Raw genomic sequence first — 15,601 nt, 5'->3', positions numbered from 1 at the left:
ATACACTAATGCTGACTACTGGTTGAAGTACACAAAAGTTATATAACTTTTTTGGTGACATTAATTTCTTTAAACTGGCTAATATTTTTGTTCAAGTATGATTAGATTATTTCATTCTGGTTTCTCTAAGGAAAATAAGTAAATATGGGGAAAAACTGAAACCTAAAATAAGTCTTTCACAATAATACATCTACTATATGTTACTTAAAACAAAATAGACCCAGGCAAACTCAATTAAAATTAAAAACTGGTGGATGTAAGTTTGCGCATAAATCTGGATTATGTTTCTTTTCCCTCAGTTTATGTGCCAGCAAGACACACATTTCAAAACCTTGTATTTACAGGGAGCTACTTGATAACTCTTTGCGCTATAGTGGAGAACTGAGCTGATGTTTACCTTCTGGCAATATTCTGACTAGACTTCTGCTGTCTTACTTTAAAAGTCTATCCAGATAAAAGTATTTTGAATCTGGTTACTCAGCTGTGACTTACGGCATAATTTGGGGGGGAAAAAAACCCCAACAACCCACCACTCAACTTTAAGTGTGTTGCTGGGTGTATCACATCTTTTTTAAAGCTGATTTACCAAAGCTGAAATAAAATCCAGATTTGTTTAAAAGCTGACTGCACTTGTATCTCTTAAACCTCTGGTATGTGTCTTAGCTATAGTAATAACTAACAAGAGCATTCAGTTTTCCTGGGGAATGTTTCTTTTTGTCTTTTCAGTGTATGCCGAGAATATTTTCAGAATGGTGGAAAAAGAAAAGCACTTGAGAAAGATGAAAAAAGAGCACTTCTTACTTCTAAGACCACTCCAGCTTTAAATGTTCCTCAGACTCCCAAGATTGAAGATCCTTTGCCTAACTTTGGCTTGACAAATCATGAAACTATGACAGAAGAGTAAGTTTGACTTGGTTTTCAGACTTTTTTTTTCTCCCTTTTTTGAGTGTTAAAACTTACCCCAACATATTTTTCCCCATATCGTGTTAGATCAGTCTGATGTATTTTTGATAGTTAAGAAGGGGCATTTTCATGTGAATATATACATTCCAAGAGCTGTTTATGTTGTAGTATATTTTGTTGAATGCCAAAAAAAAAATTGCTTGAGAATGACAACTTAGTCATCTTCATTTAAGTGCTAGAGCAATTTCACTTTAATATGTCATTGGTGTGCAAAGCAATTTATATTAAACCTTGAGGTGAAATAAGGGAGATGTTAATTAAGTTAGAATCTAATGGCTGTTCAGCACTGTTGAAAAGTCAATTGCTTATGTAAGTACTAAGTGCCAAATGTAAATATCAGAGTACTTAAAACTTTCTCTTCATAAATAATTGCAGAGAAACTCTTGATTCCAATTACACACTTCAAAAGCAATTTGGAATTACAACCCTTAAATTTTAATGCGCTAGCTTTCTGATGACTGGCTTTGCAGAACTTGTAGTATCCTTGAGGTATTTTCCAAACGACAGTTTTAATTTTCTTTGTGACCTTCACTCATGTAAGAATTTTATTTTTGGCATCCAGGGCTAACTTTATTAATTCTGAAGTCCCACCCTCCATTTTTTTTTTCCTAAATAACATGGGTCATGCTTGTGGCTATTCCATGTGTGATGGAAAAAAATTCATATTTTGCAAGTGCAGTGAAATAATGAATGCGTAAGCATAGAATCTGTTAAAAATACACTTGTGATTTGTTTCATATTCTTTATGGACTTGTTCTTAGAACTTCCTGCAATAGTGTTTTTTCTGTTGTGTAAAGAGATTTTTTTCCTCATCATTGTAGCATGTCTGATGTGATCAGCACTTACTTGAAGCTAGATGTAGTATCGGTTAGGGAGAGAATGACATGTTACTAATCTTATTAGTAGGTGTGTCTGTGCTTAGGAGCCACTATCTTTTGTGTCTCTCATGTTTGTTTAAATCAATAGGTTTGATAATCATACAAGCTTTAAAACTGGCTACCAGTGGGAGGCATTGTCAGGATAAAGCATTAGCTCTCTCTGTCTTCCTACTTTCTGCAGTTAATATTGGCTGTTGCAGAGCTAACTTCACCTGCCTGCTTGCTACTAGTTGTTTGTAGCCTTCTCTTTTGGTCTGACTAATGTGTACAGAAAGGAGCTAATAGAGAATTTTTATAAATTATTTTAAAAGTATTTGTTAATACAGTGAGTGCTGATGATTTTTATTTTCATTCTCAAAACTTTATACACACCTCTAAAAACATACCTGGTGAAGGCAAGTTTTATAATATTTACCTGAGTAAGCTACTAATGATCGTAAGGTTATTAGTAGCTGTACAGACCTTCAACAACAAGGCATAACTGGTCTAAGTTGCCCAGAGAAATCAAAATTCTGTTTCTTTCTTGCTGCCTTTTAGAAGAAATTACAGAGTTTATCAGAAAGAAAATGGATTGTGTATTACACAAAGCAGAGATCTCTCCTGAAATGCTTTTTTATCATGTCTACACTGATCTAGTAGTGAAGTCTCAAATTTGGTACAAGGGGTATGAGGGAATCTCCACACAGTGTTTAAAGACAGTCACTCCATTCTGGTCATGTAACACTACAAATAAGAGTTGTGGGTTTGTCTATCAGTAAGACTAAGCCTGTGACTTTTTGTTTTATCCTGGTAGGTGTAAAGACAGTAATTCTGTTCATCCCATACATAATCCTCTCTCAAGTATTATTAAAAATGGTAGGAGCTCTTTCTGAACTTACCTTACAAGCCATTGTAGAGAGACTGTACTTTGCTTGGTAAGGAGCAAAGCTAGCTTGGTAATAGAAAGTTCTACAGGTAGTAAAAAAGATGCTGGGAGATGTGAAGAGAAGTAGGCATTCCATCAGCTCTTAAAGGGTATGGTGAGAAATACAGGAACCAGAAGTGCAAAGTTAACTGCAGGTCTGAATGTCAGCAACTTTGATGAACCCAGTTCGAGTAGGTCATGTTGCTCACCTCTTTGCCAGAATAAAGTTGAGTCTCTCAAAAACAATTAATGTGAGCAGTCCTTTTCTTTGCTTTCATCTATATGAAAAGTAAGCCTTTCCACTTGTCCATGTTACTTCGTTCCATCCCAGAATGAGTTCTCTACATGTAATTAGAAACATTACAACTGCACCTGCTGTGAAGCTGGACATCAAAGTGACTCAGTTATTTGAGATAAAAGTGGCTGTTATATGCTGTTTAACAGCTCCTCCCTTCAATAAATCAGTCCCCCACCTTTGCTTTCTCTGTTTGAGTATTGTTTCTCTTCTTTTTGTGTCAAATTAAACAGTCTTGCTTTTTATCCTTAGTGGTAAAAATCACAACCATTTTGGTATGGATTCTTTCAGATAGTGATTTGACTTCTGAAGGTACAACCTATCATTCCTTCTTTCATATGTATCTCAGACAGCTACATCTTCCTGTTGGGTGTGTTTATGTGTGGATGTTATGAAAGGTTTGAGGCCTAGCAGTGTTACCCCTCAGAACCAGGTTTATGTATTTGTTCTTCTCTTCTGGCAGCAGCATAAGGCTCATGAATTATTTCCCCTCCCATGCTTGATAAATAATACAGTAATTTAAAACTGTAAAAAAGACAATCAGCACTTGAAGTGATTCATGTCAGAGATAAGTGACTTTTCTTATGGCCAAGCAACTGTTCTATTTTTATCTACTTCCAAGAGAAAATGTCACTTAGCTGTACAGCACCTAGTTGAATGCATTGATGCATTTTTAAGGGGGCTAATAGTCAAGAGCTGGAGTCCATTTAATCAAGTTAGAGTCATAGAACTGTTTGGATTGGATGGGACCTTCAGGATCATCTAGTTCCAGCCACCCTGCTGTGGGCAGTGACAACTTCTTAAATAAAACAATTGTGGGATGTATTTAAAATGCACTCATTTTCCAGACTATGTCCACTTCTTTTACAGTTTCTTACAATTTACCTACTCACATTTTGTTTTTTCTACCTGCACACGAATGCATTTAAGAACTGTGGATGCAAGATGTGCTTGGAGATTACTTACAGTGGCAAAGTAGTTCCCATACTGTTAATGTTGCCTTGACTGAAAATCATTAGGAGACATGGAGCTGAAGGTGATTAACAAGGAATTCAACGAGAGTACATTTCTAACAGAGTCACTGGCTCCATGATTGTCGTGCAGATTACAGTTACAGTCTCACTGAGGAATCTGACCTAAGAGTTACAGTGCTGAAAAGTAGGTATCTGAACTAGTGATCTTCAGAGCGCAGAAATCAGTGGTCCCTGCTCTCTGTGTATGTTGGTAACAGTATCTAAGTGCTTCTGAAGAGCTTCAAAATTTTTTCAAGCACCTAACTAGTATCCTATTCCTGCTGATAACTGACAGCCTGAGAATTGCTACTGAATCATTGCGTCTGTATTCCAAGAGGCAGCAAAACCTGACAAGCAACAGGAAGTCGAGACGCAAGTGAGCATCTGAATCTGCTACTTTTATGGTTTCAAAGTATATTTGCATTGAACATAGTCAACGAGACTCCTTGGATGTGACACACCTATCAGAGTGAATTTGCCCTGGATCAGATGTCTTAGTTTTGTTGTCTATTAGTGTAGATGAGAATTTCTGGGTTCTGATTAGTTCAGAATACAGAGTTGTAGCTTTCCACAAGCTACTACAGCTCCAAAGCTGCAGTAGTATGAAGTAGTGTCCCCTTTAAGCAGTCAAAAATAACACTGCAGCAAAGAAGGCACGTTTTGTAAATAGGAAGACAGAATACGTTGTAGTGATTTTTTCTCACTGTACCATAGGTGAAGTGGCTGTCCTGGAAATTAGAGGCTTCTGGGATTTGCTGCTTAATTTTAATCTGTACAAGTATTTCATTGAACACTTTAAAGGGAACATCTCTAGATTTCTAGAGGCTCTCTCTTTTTTATGGGAAGTTTTCTCTGCACTGTAGAGTCCTCTCTCCTCTTGTAATGCTTCCTGTGTCCCATGTGTCCATTGATTTGTTGTTACCATATTTGACTCATATAGAATGCAAGCAATACATATAGGCATGCATTTTTGTGTTTGAATGAGGAAGAATCTGCCATTAGTGTCTCCATTTGCTAGACAAGGGGATACAATGGTATGAGAAACCTCATATTGCTCTTATGTGGGAAAAGACACTACTTGACTTGAGCCCTTTGTGATTTATGGCTACTAGGATCTGCCTACACAGTATCCAAACTCCTGTTCCAAGTCTGGAAAAATTGTTGCTTTCATCTTCATTCTGAAATCTCACTCCAGTACTGATTGACTTACAGGGCAGCTTCGTAGCATTTGCAGCTTTAACTTAGAGGTAATTTTTGCACTGTTTGCCTTGGTCATGATAGTATTTTGAGAGAAGAATGCCCTGGATATCTTCTATTCCATGTAGAAGCAAAATGCTTAAACTTGGCCTTATTATTTTGCCGAATGCAATGAGACATTTTCTTTTGTTTTTCCAACATCCTTTCTCTGGTAGGTTACTGGGAGTCCAGAAGGAGCCCAGAGAGCCCAACAGTTCTTATTGCTGCTTAGAGGCTTTTTTTCCCTGCAGTATTCCTTACTGCTTTGTTGTTGCTATGAGTACAGGCACGTTGTTTTTGGTTTTACTCTATTGGCCCTGCACATCTGTTTCTGAAAGTTTTTTTGCAGTTCTCTCCAGGGCTGAGCCTTTCCCAGAAAGTGGTATTTTGGAGATGCCAATTGGTTTTGGCTACAGAAACTTGAAGCAAAAAACATTTGCTTTCTGGAAAAGTTATTCTCTTCTCTGTGAAGTCCCTGCGAAAGCTGTGACTTTGTTTGCCTCTGTTAATGGATTTTGGATATTCTAAGATGTTACAAATCATCATGGAATTTTTTTAGATTGCAGCCCTGTAAATGAGGCACTTATGTAGTTGTTCTCAGTTTCCCTTTTCAACTCACAAAATTTTAACTCTGGTGTCTAGTGTGACTTCAAAATTAGTGAATACCACAGAAAAAAAGTTAAGTGAGAAACACAAAACAATATGAGAAAGCCTGTCTAGTGGACACACAATTTCCCATTTTATTTACTTACTACAAGTGCACAAGTTAGTAGTATTACTGGTGCTCTGAACAAAACTCTTCTGCTTGAGGACCATCTGCTTTCACTGACAGAACTTGGTTCTTTGGGTATCTCAGCAGCTGAAGTAAGGCATTCACTTCTATTAGTCACTACTGTGGTGTTCTGTGAGAATCTTTTGCATTAGTTATGTGAAATTGTAACTCAGAATGTAGCTTTAAAAGTTACACTTAATAAAACTTAATTCTTGCTGCTCCTTAGGTTTCTTCACTCCTTGGGAAAGATCAGATTACTTGATGTTGGTAGCTGCTTTAATCCATTTCTGAAGTTTGAAGAATTTCTTACAGTTGGCATAGACATTGTTCCAGCTGTTGAGGTATGTAATGTTTGCGGTATTTAATATAAATTTGATCCTCAGATTTTTGGAATGCCTCAAACTGACTGTAAAAAAAGTATGTTTAATACTTATAGGTTTTCTAAATATCTGTTTTAGTAGGAACTAAACACTGCATTCTTTCCTGTGAACAGGCTTTAAGTCCTAGTTGTGTTTTCTTCTAAAAATACGATTTTTTCCCATAGCTATGCCTTTATAATGGCGTTTCTAATCTTGAAATTGGAAAATTTTAGTAGCCATCTTTCAGTGGTATTTCAGATGAGTCCCTGCATCTTAAAAGGTATAAATAACAATTAAGTAGGCTTATCCTTAGGCAAGAACCTCTCAGAAGCTGCATTCACTGACCAAAGGAAATGATCAGTGACTGTATTTGGTGGGTTTTTCTGGGGAGATTTAGTAATCAGCAGTGCACTATAAGGGAGCATTTCTGTTTATTGCTAGAAATATTTTTGAACTTCCACAGTCCAGAGGACAAATTTATCAGCTCGTTTGGGGCAAATTGCTTCATTTTCTCTAGGCAGTAGGGTTCTCAAATGCCTTAATTCTGCTGTCATCGTATGTTCTTTGTCTTTTGCTCTTGACCCAATTTCTGTCAGCATTAATTGCATTTATCAACCAGGCAAAAGGATAAGGTGGAATAAAAATTATTAAAAATATACGGAAATACGTTTCTGGCAGAAAACAGAAAAGCCTTTGACTATACACACCTTGACTACTTACAGTTAAAAATCAGGCTCTGTTAAAATCTGTGGCCTAAGGTAACCCTCTTTAAAAGTGGAGAGATGAAAAGAAGTGTACAGGTGAAATAATACCATTAACTGAAAAGTGATGTTCTCTTATTTTTGCTGCAGTGTGATTTACATGCGAAATGCCTGGTCGTTTGTTGTTGTTGTTACCGTGTTCTGTCCATTAACACCTCATTTGTATTTTTGCATATATGCTGATACTGAAAGATATTCTTTAAAAATTTGGGTCTGATAAATTGCTTTTAAAAGCAATTCAATGTTAGTTCTGTCTGAAACACAAACTTTGAGTAGATTTCGTCTTGCCTAATTTGAAACACAGGCAGCATGATTGCTTTCCACCACTTTGGAGGCTGTAGGACTGTGTAGGGCTGCTGGGCATGACACAGGAAGTAAAAAAGTCACATGCCACTGAAATGGCAGCCTCTGGCATTTAAAATGGAAATACATGGCAAGTGAATTTCTAGCTATGATATATAGATCCTCAGTGTCTACATCTCAGGTTCTAAGTTCCAATTCCAGTCAGTGAAGATCTATTAAAAGCACTTAAACCTAAATACCTGCTGTTTGATGGTGAGGTGAATTGTGTTCTGTATTGACTAATTCTCCAGTGACTATAATGGCAGCCTAGGTACCTAACATTACATGAGTTGAACCTAAACGTTCATTTTTGAGTATGCCTAGTTAACGTTTTTCTATCTTCTAATCTGTCGTTCTGTTTTCATAAGAAAGCTACATTTGTTCTCATGAAAATAAATTTAAATGTACAGTGACCAAAACCACTATTGGTAAAAGTCTTGAAAAAATAACTTCTATGGATTTAATGGAGGAACACAAGCAATTTCTGTGTACTAGCTAGTCCTTTAGATTCTCTCCAAGTACAAATGAACAATGAGATAATTGATTTCTGGTCGTCTGACGTGGTTAGTACCATAGCTTTATGGTAGGAGCTTCCCAGAGTTCTAATGTACATGTGGTTACACACATGCTTGCTCTGAGGCCTGTCTCAGACTCACCAACATCTTTGATTCTCTTGGATGCTTTGGCTTGTTCAGAGTATCTTGAAGCCTGGCTGTGCAAGCATTCTTGGAGGGACAGAGAGTATAGTTTGAGCAGTCAAATGCATCTCCTAGAATAAGCTTAGTCCTACCTGCAAAACAGAATTAATGAGCCCTGATGTACTGAAGATTACTCTACTTAGAGCTGCATCAGCACCATAACCTCTTGAATTAATTTATCTCTAGGCCAGCAGTTGACTGGGCTGATTTAAGGTTTTTGGAATAAAAGCCAGAGGTTTGTTGTGGTAGTTAATGTCATCTCCTGACCTGAAAAATTGATCATGATAACTTGTGGTAAAAGCTGAAAGTAAAAGAACTGGTAAAATTTGCTGATTTAGCAGGTTTCTTGGGTGAGATACTAAAGTATCTTTTGAAGTATCTTTATCAAAAGAACCTTTTGAAACAAATTGAAGCTCAGAGGCTTCTTACAAAGCCACGTTCTTGAATAACGTTGATTAGAGGATTAAATAATTCTTTCTTAAATAAAAAAAGATTATCCACCTTCATATAGAAATGTTTTGGATATAGACTAGTTGAGTAATACTTCAATTAATTTGGAGGAATAAGAAGGATGTAATTGTGGAAATACTAGGAAAGGAACTGAAATGTTAGTTATGTAACTAAAGGATAAATGTCTTCAAAATTTTTAGAATTTCTGTTTCATATACAGAGAATGCAAACTGTAGATACATGAATATGGAAATATTTCCATTGAAGGGTTTTGGGTTTTGAGAGAGAGGGAAACTGCTTACTGAGAAAAGATCAATTATTTTCTTTAGTTAGGCAGCATTCACTCATTTCCAGTGTCCGCATGTAAAGTATACTGAGGGAAGGGAAACATACATTATTAGAAGCTAGGAGGATGGAAACTGAGACTGGAGTTTGCAGCAGATGTTGTGTTGGAGTACATATAGTCTGAGACCAAAAAAAAAAAGTGGCTGGAAGGGTACTGGAGTTAAAAATTAGAATATGTGTCCCGATACTTGAGGGTCCCTTCCAACTCAGAATATTCTGTGAAATATCTGTGAAAATTATTTACATAGGTAGGATTGTGTTCTTAGGTGTCAGTGGACGCAGTGAGATGTTACTGTTGTTTCAGTGTCTATGAGGAGTTAAACATCAGTTCAAGACTTGGATACCTGAAGTTTAGTAGCAAACTCCAGTTTAGCAGCATCTTTGTCCTAAAGCTGGTTACAGATTCCACTTAAAATATACCTTAGTCCTGAAATTGTCTTTAACATTATTTCTGCATAACTAACTTGTGTTCCTCCACTACTCAGAAATACTTGCAGTCTAAATTGGTTTTTTCAACTGTATATGTGTAACCACTAACTTTTTAAGTCTTGAAGTTTTGAAGTTCTAAGTAAAGTTAGCATGTCGCTCTGAACAATCAGTTTTCAAAATGCTTATTTCTTTTGAAACTTATTAGAGGATATAATGAAATCGCTACAGTTAATTTCCTGTTCTCAGTATTACAGGGAAACAGAATATAGCCCTACAGGTATAATGGTTGCAATTAAAATTTCTTGGTTATAGCCACATAATGCAAGTCTTTTTCTAGATCTTTGCATATTGAAGGCCAAGATTAAAGCTAATGAAAAATAAATCAGATTTTTTTGAACATTGATTATTTTTTGTAATTTTCTGCTTACTCTCAGAAGAGACTGTGATTTTATATGGACAGAAATAACATTCTCTTCTACTTGAATACAATTGTGCATATTAGTTCCTTTATGAATACTCTTGCAATAGTGTTCTAGCAATCTTTTTTGAATATTGCTTCATAAAACACACTATAGATATTTTTATGGTATTAAAATGCAACAGATTTAATTCCACCTTTCAGATGTGTTCCACAGAATGTTTTGTGTCTGCTTTCGTATTTGCTTACCTGTTTAGTGTCTGTCATTCACTGCACATTCTCTAGGCATTAATAAAGAATTTTTGTGGCTATCAGATCACAACATTATCTCTTACTACCTTTTTATATGAAAAGTCAGTCCCAGGTTTTGATATGAAGTGCCAAAACTTTAATTCACTAAAGTACATGCGTTTACTTCTTGAATGCTTTGTGATTAAGGATGTTAAGAATTTGTTCTCTGTATGTTGTATTGTGATGTCATTTCCAGTCTTTGACAGCTTGAGTGCACAAATGATCAACAGATGATGTGTAGTTCCTTAGCTTTGATAACTGCCCAAATGTGTACCACTACACTTTGCATTTACAGCGAAGTTAAAACATGGATCTACATCACTGCTGCAAAGCAGTCAGTGTGTTGTAGCTTTAAAATGTGTATTGCCTTGTTATTCCTTGTGTCTTTACCAGTAAAAAAAGTGACACTTTTTTCCAAGTGACCAAACTACTGAGGATTTGGATTGTTTTTAAAGAACTGGTAGAAATTCTGAGGTATCAAATTTAGTTTCTAATTACTTATTTCAGGTTTACAAAAACCTATAAAAGGCTTTCAGCACCTGTAAAAACACAAGCAATGTTCTGAATTCTTAAACATTTTGTGAGATAGTTGATTCAATACTTTTTTCTTTTGAGGATATTTTTTTAATTAACAGTTCTCTGCTATCAAATCTCTAGTAAAATACTGCACATCTAAAATCTTGCATGTGTGTTAAATTTTTCTTTTAGATTGATTGATTTAATAGCAAGAGGAATGTTCAGCAGGCTTGACATTTCTTTAAGGGAATCACTGATTTTTCTGTGGATTTTGGTTGTATTTGCTCTTCTAAACTAACCTTGATGTTCTGTTTCTTTCACTCCACCAGAGCGTATACAAATGTGACTTCCTAAATCTTCAAATTCAGCAACCTCTTCAACTGGCACAAGATGCTATAGATGCCTTTCTTAAGCAACTGAAAAATCCCATTGATTCTCTACCTGGAGAACTGTTCCATGTTGTTGTTTTCTCACTTCTTCTTTCTTACTTTCCATCACCCTATCAACGATGGATATGCTGCAAGAAGGCACATGAACTTCTAGTATTAAATGGCTTATTGCTTGTAATAACTCCTGATTCATCTCATCAGAATCGCCGGGCTATGATGATGAAAAGCTGGAAAATTGCCATAGAGTCCTTGGGTTTTAAACGCTTCAAGTATTCCAAGTTTTCTCACATGCACCTGATGGCATTTAGGAAAACTTCCCTGCAAACAACAAGTGACTTAGTTAGCAGGAACTACCCAGGCATGTTGTATATCCCACAGGATTTCAACACTATAGAGGATGAGGAGTATTCCAACACTGCCTGCTATGTTCGGTCAGACACAGAAGATGAACAGCTAGCTTACGGTTTTATGGAGCTACCTGATGCTCCCTATGACTCAGACTCTGGAGAAAGCCAGTCTAGTTCTATTCCTTTCTATGAGCTAGAAGATCCTATATTGCTTCTAAGTTAATGTAGTCGTTGAAATGCCCTTTCAGTAAAATCTCTTGCTTAACTAATTTTGCTATACTAACATGGGCTCAACACAGAAAAATGGTTTGCATAAAGAAAATGCAAAGGTTTACAGAGTTTGCTATTTTTTTCTACTTTTGAATTTTAAAATTTATTCTTGTATGAAAGTGAAAAAATACAAGTTTTATGCAAATGACTCATGTCATAGCATAAATTGCTGTTACTTTCTTTAGATTTGTATCACTATTCTTTTTTCAAGAAAGGTACCATTCTTTTCTTTAGTGCTGTGAAGTGTGAATTCTATTTAATTTGTTAAATGTTGTTTCAGTATTTTAACTCAGTGTGGTTGAGCTTAAGGCACTGGAGTTGGTGGGCTTCTGAGAAGTGTATGTAGGAAGAAATAATTTGCACTTTAATTAAATGTGCAGATAGGTTAAGACACTTGGTTACAAATGTCCCTTCTTAATTATGGAACAAAACTTTTTTCTTCCAAAATTTGTTTCGCTCTGGTTAAGCCCGGGCTGGAGAAACTACAATGCTTGCACATTTGATTTTCTGTTTATTGCAGCCCTCTTGACATAACACCAAAACACAGGAATCTGTTCATCCATAGTTATACATACTGTGTAATTTCATTGCATAAACAGCAATTTCTGAAGAGGCTTTTTCCCCAGAAGAGTATGGTACGTCTAGACAATTATGTTTCACTTCAAAGCTGGAATATCTTTTGCAATTTTATGAGTATACAAGCACTAACATATATCAGTATTTCCCCAACTATGGTGTTCTGTGTTCCCTTCCAACTGTGTTTTTGGGGGACAGGGTGGGTTTTGTCATGTTTTAAAGTAAATTATTTATGCATTTTAGAAAGAAACAACTTTTTCTTGAATTGTCCTTATTTGTAGACCTTCTAAGCTGGCCAGTGACTACAAACTGATTTTGTAAAAAGAAACATAATTGTACAAGTTTTTCAAGGATACACATATTTGCATAAAGCCATGTAATTCTGACCACACAAGTGAAATTAACATACACTTTTTGTTTGCTGTAGTAGGACCTAAAAGTCTTCAGTTAAATAAAAACTCCATAGCTAACTGAAAACTGGTCTGCACTGTAAGGAGAGGAAACATGTATTTTTACATCTATGAAGTTTTTAACTTGTGTAATGAATCTGTGAGTTTTTGCAGAAAAATCAATTCTGCTCAGTGGTTAAAAAAAGAGGATTCATTATTAGTTTAGCTTATATTTCCCTCAATTTAAAAATAATGGCCAGAATTTTCAGATTTTAATATTAGGCTCTTAAATCTATATGTAAGTGCCTAGTAGTAAATGATTTTAACTAGGTGCCACATCATGATTTATTTCTGACTTCTGAAAGTTGGTGAAAAAATACTAATACAGTTTCACAGGTGATTGTGATGAAATATATCTTACACCATATTAAACTGCCACATATTTATAATATGAAAGTTGCTAGATAAATTGAAGTTGTAGTGTGGATTTTACAGTGTTTGCTACAAAAATGAAACTTACTCCTTCCATTGAAGTTTTGCACTGAATGTGTCACAGTCTGACCTACCTGTTTTTCTTTTATAGTATTTTCTACATAGAGCAATTGCATTGGTCCAGCTTACACTCAAATGTGATCTGGACTGTGGTGCTGTATTCTTTAACATAAGCTTTTTGTGTCCCTTCTTGAATTTAAAGCATTCCAAAATACCTAATTCAAATTTGTTATTCAATCTGAATGATAGAGTTATACAAACCAAACAATTCTATTCTGATGTATAAAAAGAAAAAAAGAATTAAGGTTAGACATACAAGAGTCACGGTTCACTTGTTAATTTTTGTTACCGAGAATACTTCTCTAATGAAATACACAGTGGCTTCAAAACTGGCTTTAAGTCAGTATTTTCATTAAAATGTTTGTCATTCAAAGCCTTTCTTCCCAATTAACCACTTATTCCAGCAGTGCTCATGTTAAAATATTGCTGCTGTAAATTCAACTGTTTATGGGAAGTTAATATGTGCATTCTTCAAAGTATACCTAATATTTTAACTGATACTTGGTTTAAAAACAAGTAGTACACCATCAAACATATGCATTGGCATTGATTACTGTAAATTGGTTTGTGATTCATATACAAAAAAATGAAATTCAGATCAAGATTATCCCCCAAAATATCTTTTTTATCCTCCTTTTTGGGAGGTCGATGATAACACTGTGGTTAAGGGACCTGAGATTCATAACAGCTTGGTTTTCTTGCTGATCATTCTAAATACCCAAAGTGGGTTTGTTGGTTATTTGGTTTTGTGGGATTTTTTGTTGTTTGGTTTGGTTTGGTTTGTATTGTTTCACAAGGGACAGTAGATTGTGGTGGAGGAGGACAGTGTGATTTACATAAATACTTACACCTCCCTGAATAATAAAGTGGTGAATATCAGGAGTTGTTGTATATTTGGCTTTGGTGCAAGAAGATTATTTCTAGGTTATGAAATATTCGAAAATTATGACTGTGCAAGAGATCTTTCATTCTTAAAGTGCTGGAGAAGAAAAGGAAGAAAATGTGTATTGGCATTTCTGTTGTCTTTTATGTCACTACTTTTGTGAACAAAGCACATTTATTAAAAAAAAATGAAAAACTGAAAACATTTTTAAAAATTCTTTGGGATAGAGCTATTGTGGTTTTTTTTGTTTCTGTACAATCTGTTGATGCTGAAATCCAGTGAAATCAATGCAAAGCTATTTATTTTCAAGGAGATAGTTGTCTTGGGTTTATTTTATAACCCATAACAATGTTCAATTTGGTACTTCAGTTTCATCTTCTACATCTCAGTTGAGGTCTTTGCTTTTCAGAAGGGTTTTGAAGTTCCTCCAGCTGATTCTGTTATCATATTCCTTTGCCTGCCTGCTTAGCTGTGACCACTTTCCAATGCACTTCCTCTGATCTCTCTCTACATGTTCTTAATTTCTTCTCTAGCGCACTGAAATATTTTTGCAGCACCCATTGTATGTTGCCCCTTTGACGTCATTATTGTATTTTTCTACATTGTGATTCTGAATACTGGAGGTGTTGGGAAAAGGATGGCAGTGGCAAAACCAAATAACTGAAAATTCAAGGCTCCTGCTCAGATACAAGTTCTAGGAAGACTGGATTTCAGCAGAACTGAAGTGTGTCCCTAGCACTGCACAGCCTACCTGGTGTATTCTGGTCTCTTAAGAGACAGTGAAGATGAGTAAATATAATTTCACAGCTGTGCTCAGTATTGCTTCCTGCAGATCCTTTCTGCCTTTTTCTGCTTCAGGAAGACTTGCTGACTGACTTTAAAAGTGTGGTCATTCTAAGGCTTTTTAATCATATCTCCATGAATCAGCAGCAGGTTTTCCGCTCGTTTTTCCTCCTTTTTCTATTTCCCTCAATTGTTTTCAACCTGTAGAATAGCAAGGTGTTTTTTTAGAAAGGTTTCATTTCACAAACTTGCACAGAAACTTAGTTGGGTTATTTTAATCTTTTAAGTGAAAGATTCACCAAGAATCTTGAGGAGTATAACAAGATCACGATTGGACTGATACAGTACCACTTAAGTGTTGTCCATGATGCTGGTACAGCTATCTGAAGCATGTGACCCTCACTAGGCAACTGAGATTTCTACCGTAGTGCTTGTTAAAGGAAAACCTGTTAGCTTGTGGATTTTTTTGTTTTGTTGGGCTTTTGTTTGTTTGTTTGTTTGGGAGGTTCATTGGTTTTGTTTATTGTTGTTTTTAACCCATGTTAATTTTTAGGCCTTTGGGCCAGTTTTACCAAGAGGTGCAATAATTTTGGGAATGACTGAGATTCTTGTGAATCAGTTGTTTGAATAATTGAGTGAGGAAAGACGGGCAAGTTTCGATATTTAGGCTGCCCTAGTGCTTCTTGACTAGGGGCAGAAGGTGCTGGTTGTGATGAAGAATTACAGGAACAAAGGATGCGTC

General features: G+C 35.8%; 1 protein-coding gene across 1 annotated transcript in view; it reads left to right on the top strand.

Annotated features, from left to right (window-relative positions):
• Positions 1-14,293, top strand: part of BMT2 (base methyltransferase of 25S rRNA 2 homolog) — a 36,262-nt gene extending 21,969 nt beyond the window's left edge. The window contains exons 3-5 of the mRNA XM_032107676.1: positions 727-900; positions 6,288-6,402; positions 11,000-14,293. Of these exons, the coding sequence (XP_031963567.1) occupies positions 727-900; positions 6,288-6,402; positions 11,000-11,629 (919 nt within the window). The 3' untranslated portion in view covers positions 11,630-14,293. The remainder of the gene's footprint in view (positions 1-726; positions 901-6,287; positions 6,403-10,999) is intronic.
• Positions 14,294-15,601: the final 1,308 nt, after the last annotated feature.

Source organism: Corvus moneduloides, chromosome 4 (genome assembly GCF_009650955.1).
Source record: "Corvus moneduloides isolate bCorMon1 chromosome 4, bCorMon1.pri, whole genome shotgun sequence".
In the NCBI taxonomy this organism is placed as follows: domain Eukaryota; kingdom Metazoa; phylum Chordata; class Aves; order Passeriformes; family Corvidae; genus Corvus; species Corvus moneduloides.
Note: the sequence above shows the minus strand (reverse complement) of the source record. Positions and strands in the feature narration are given on the sequence as shown.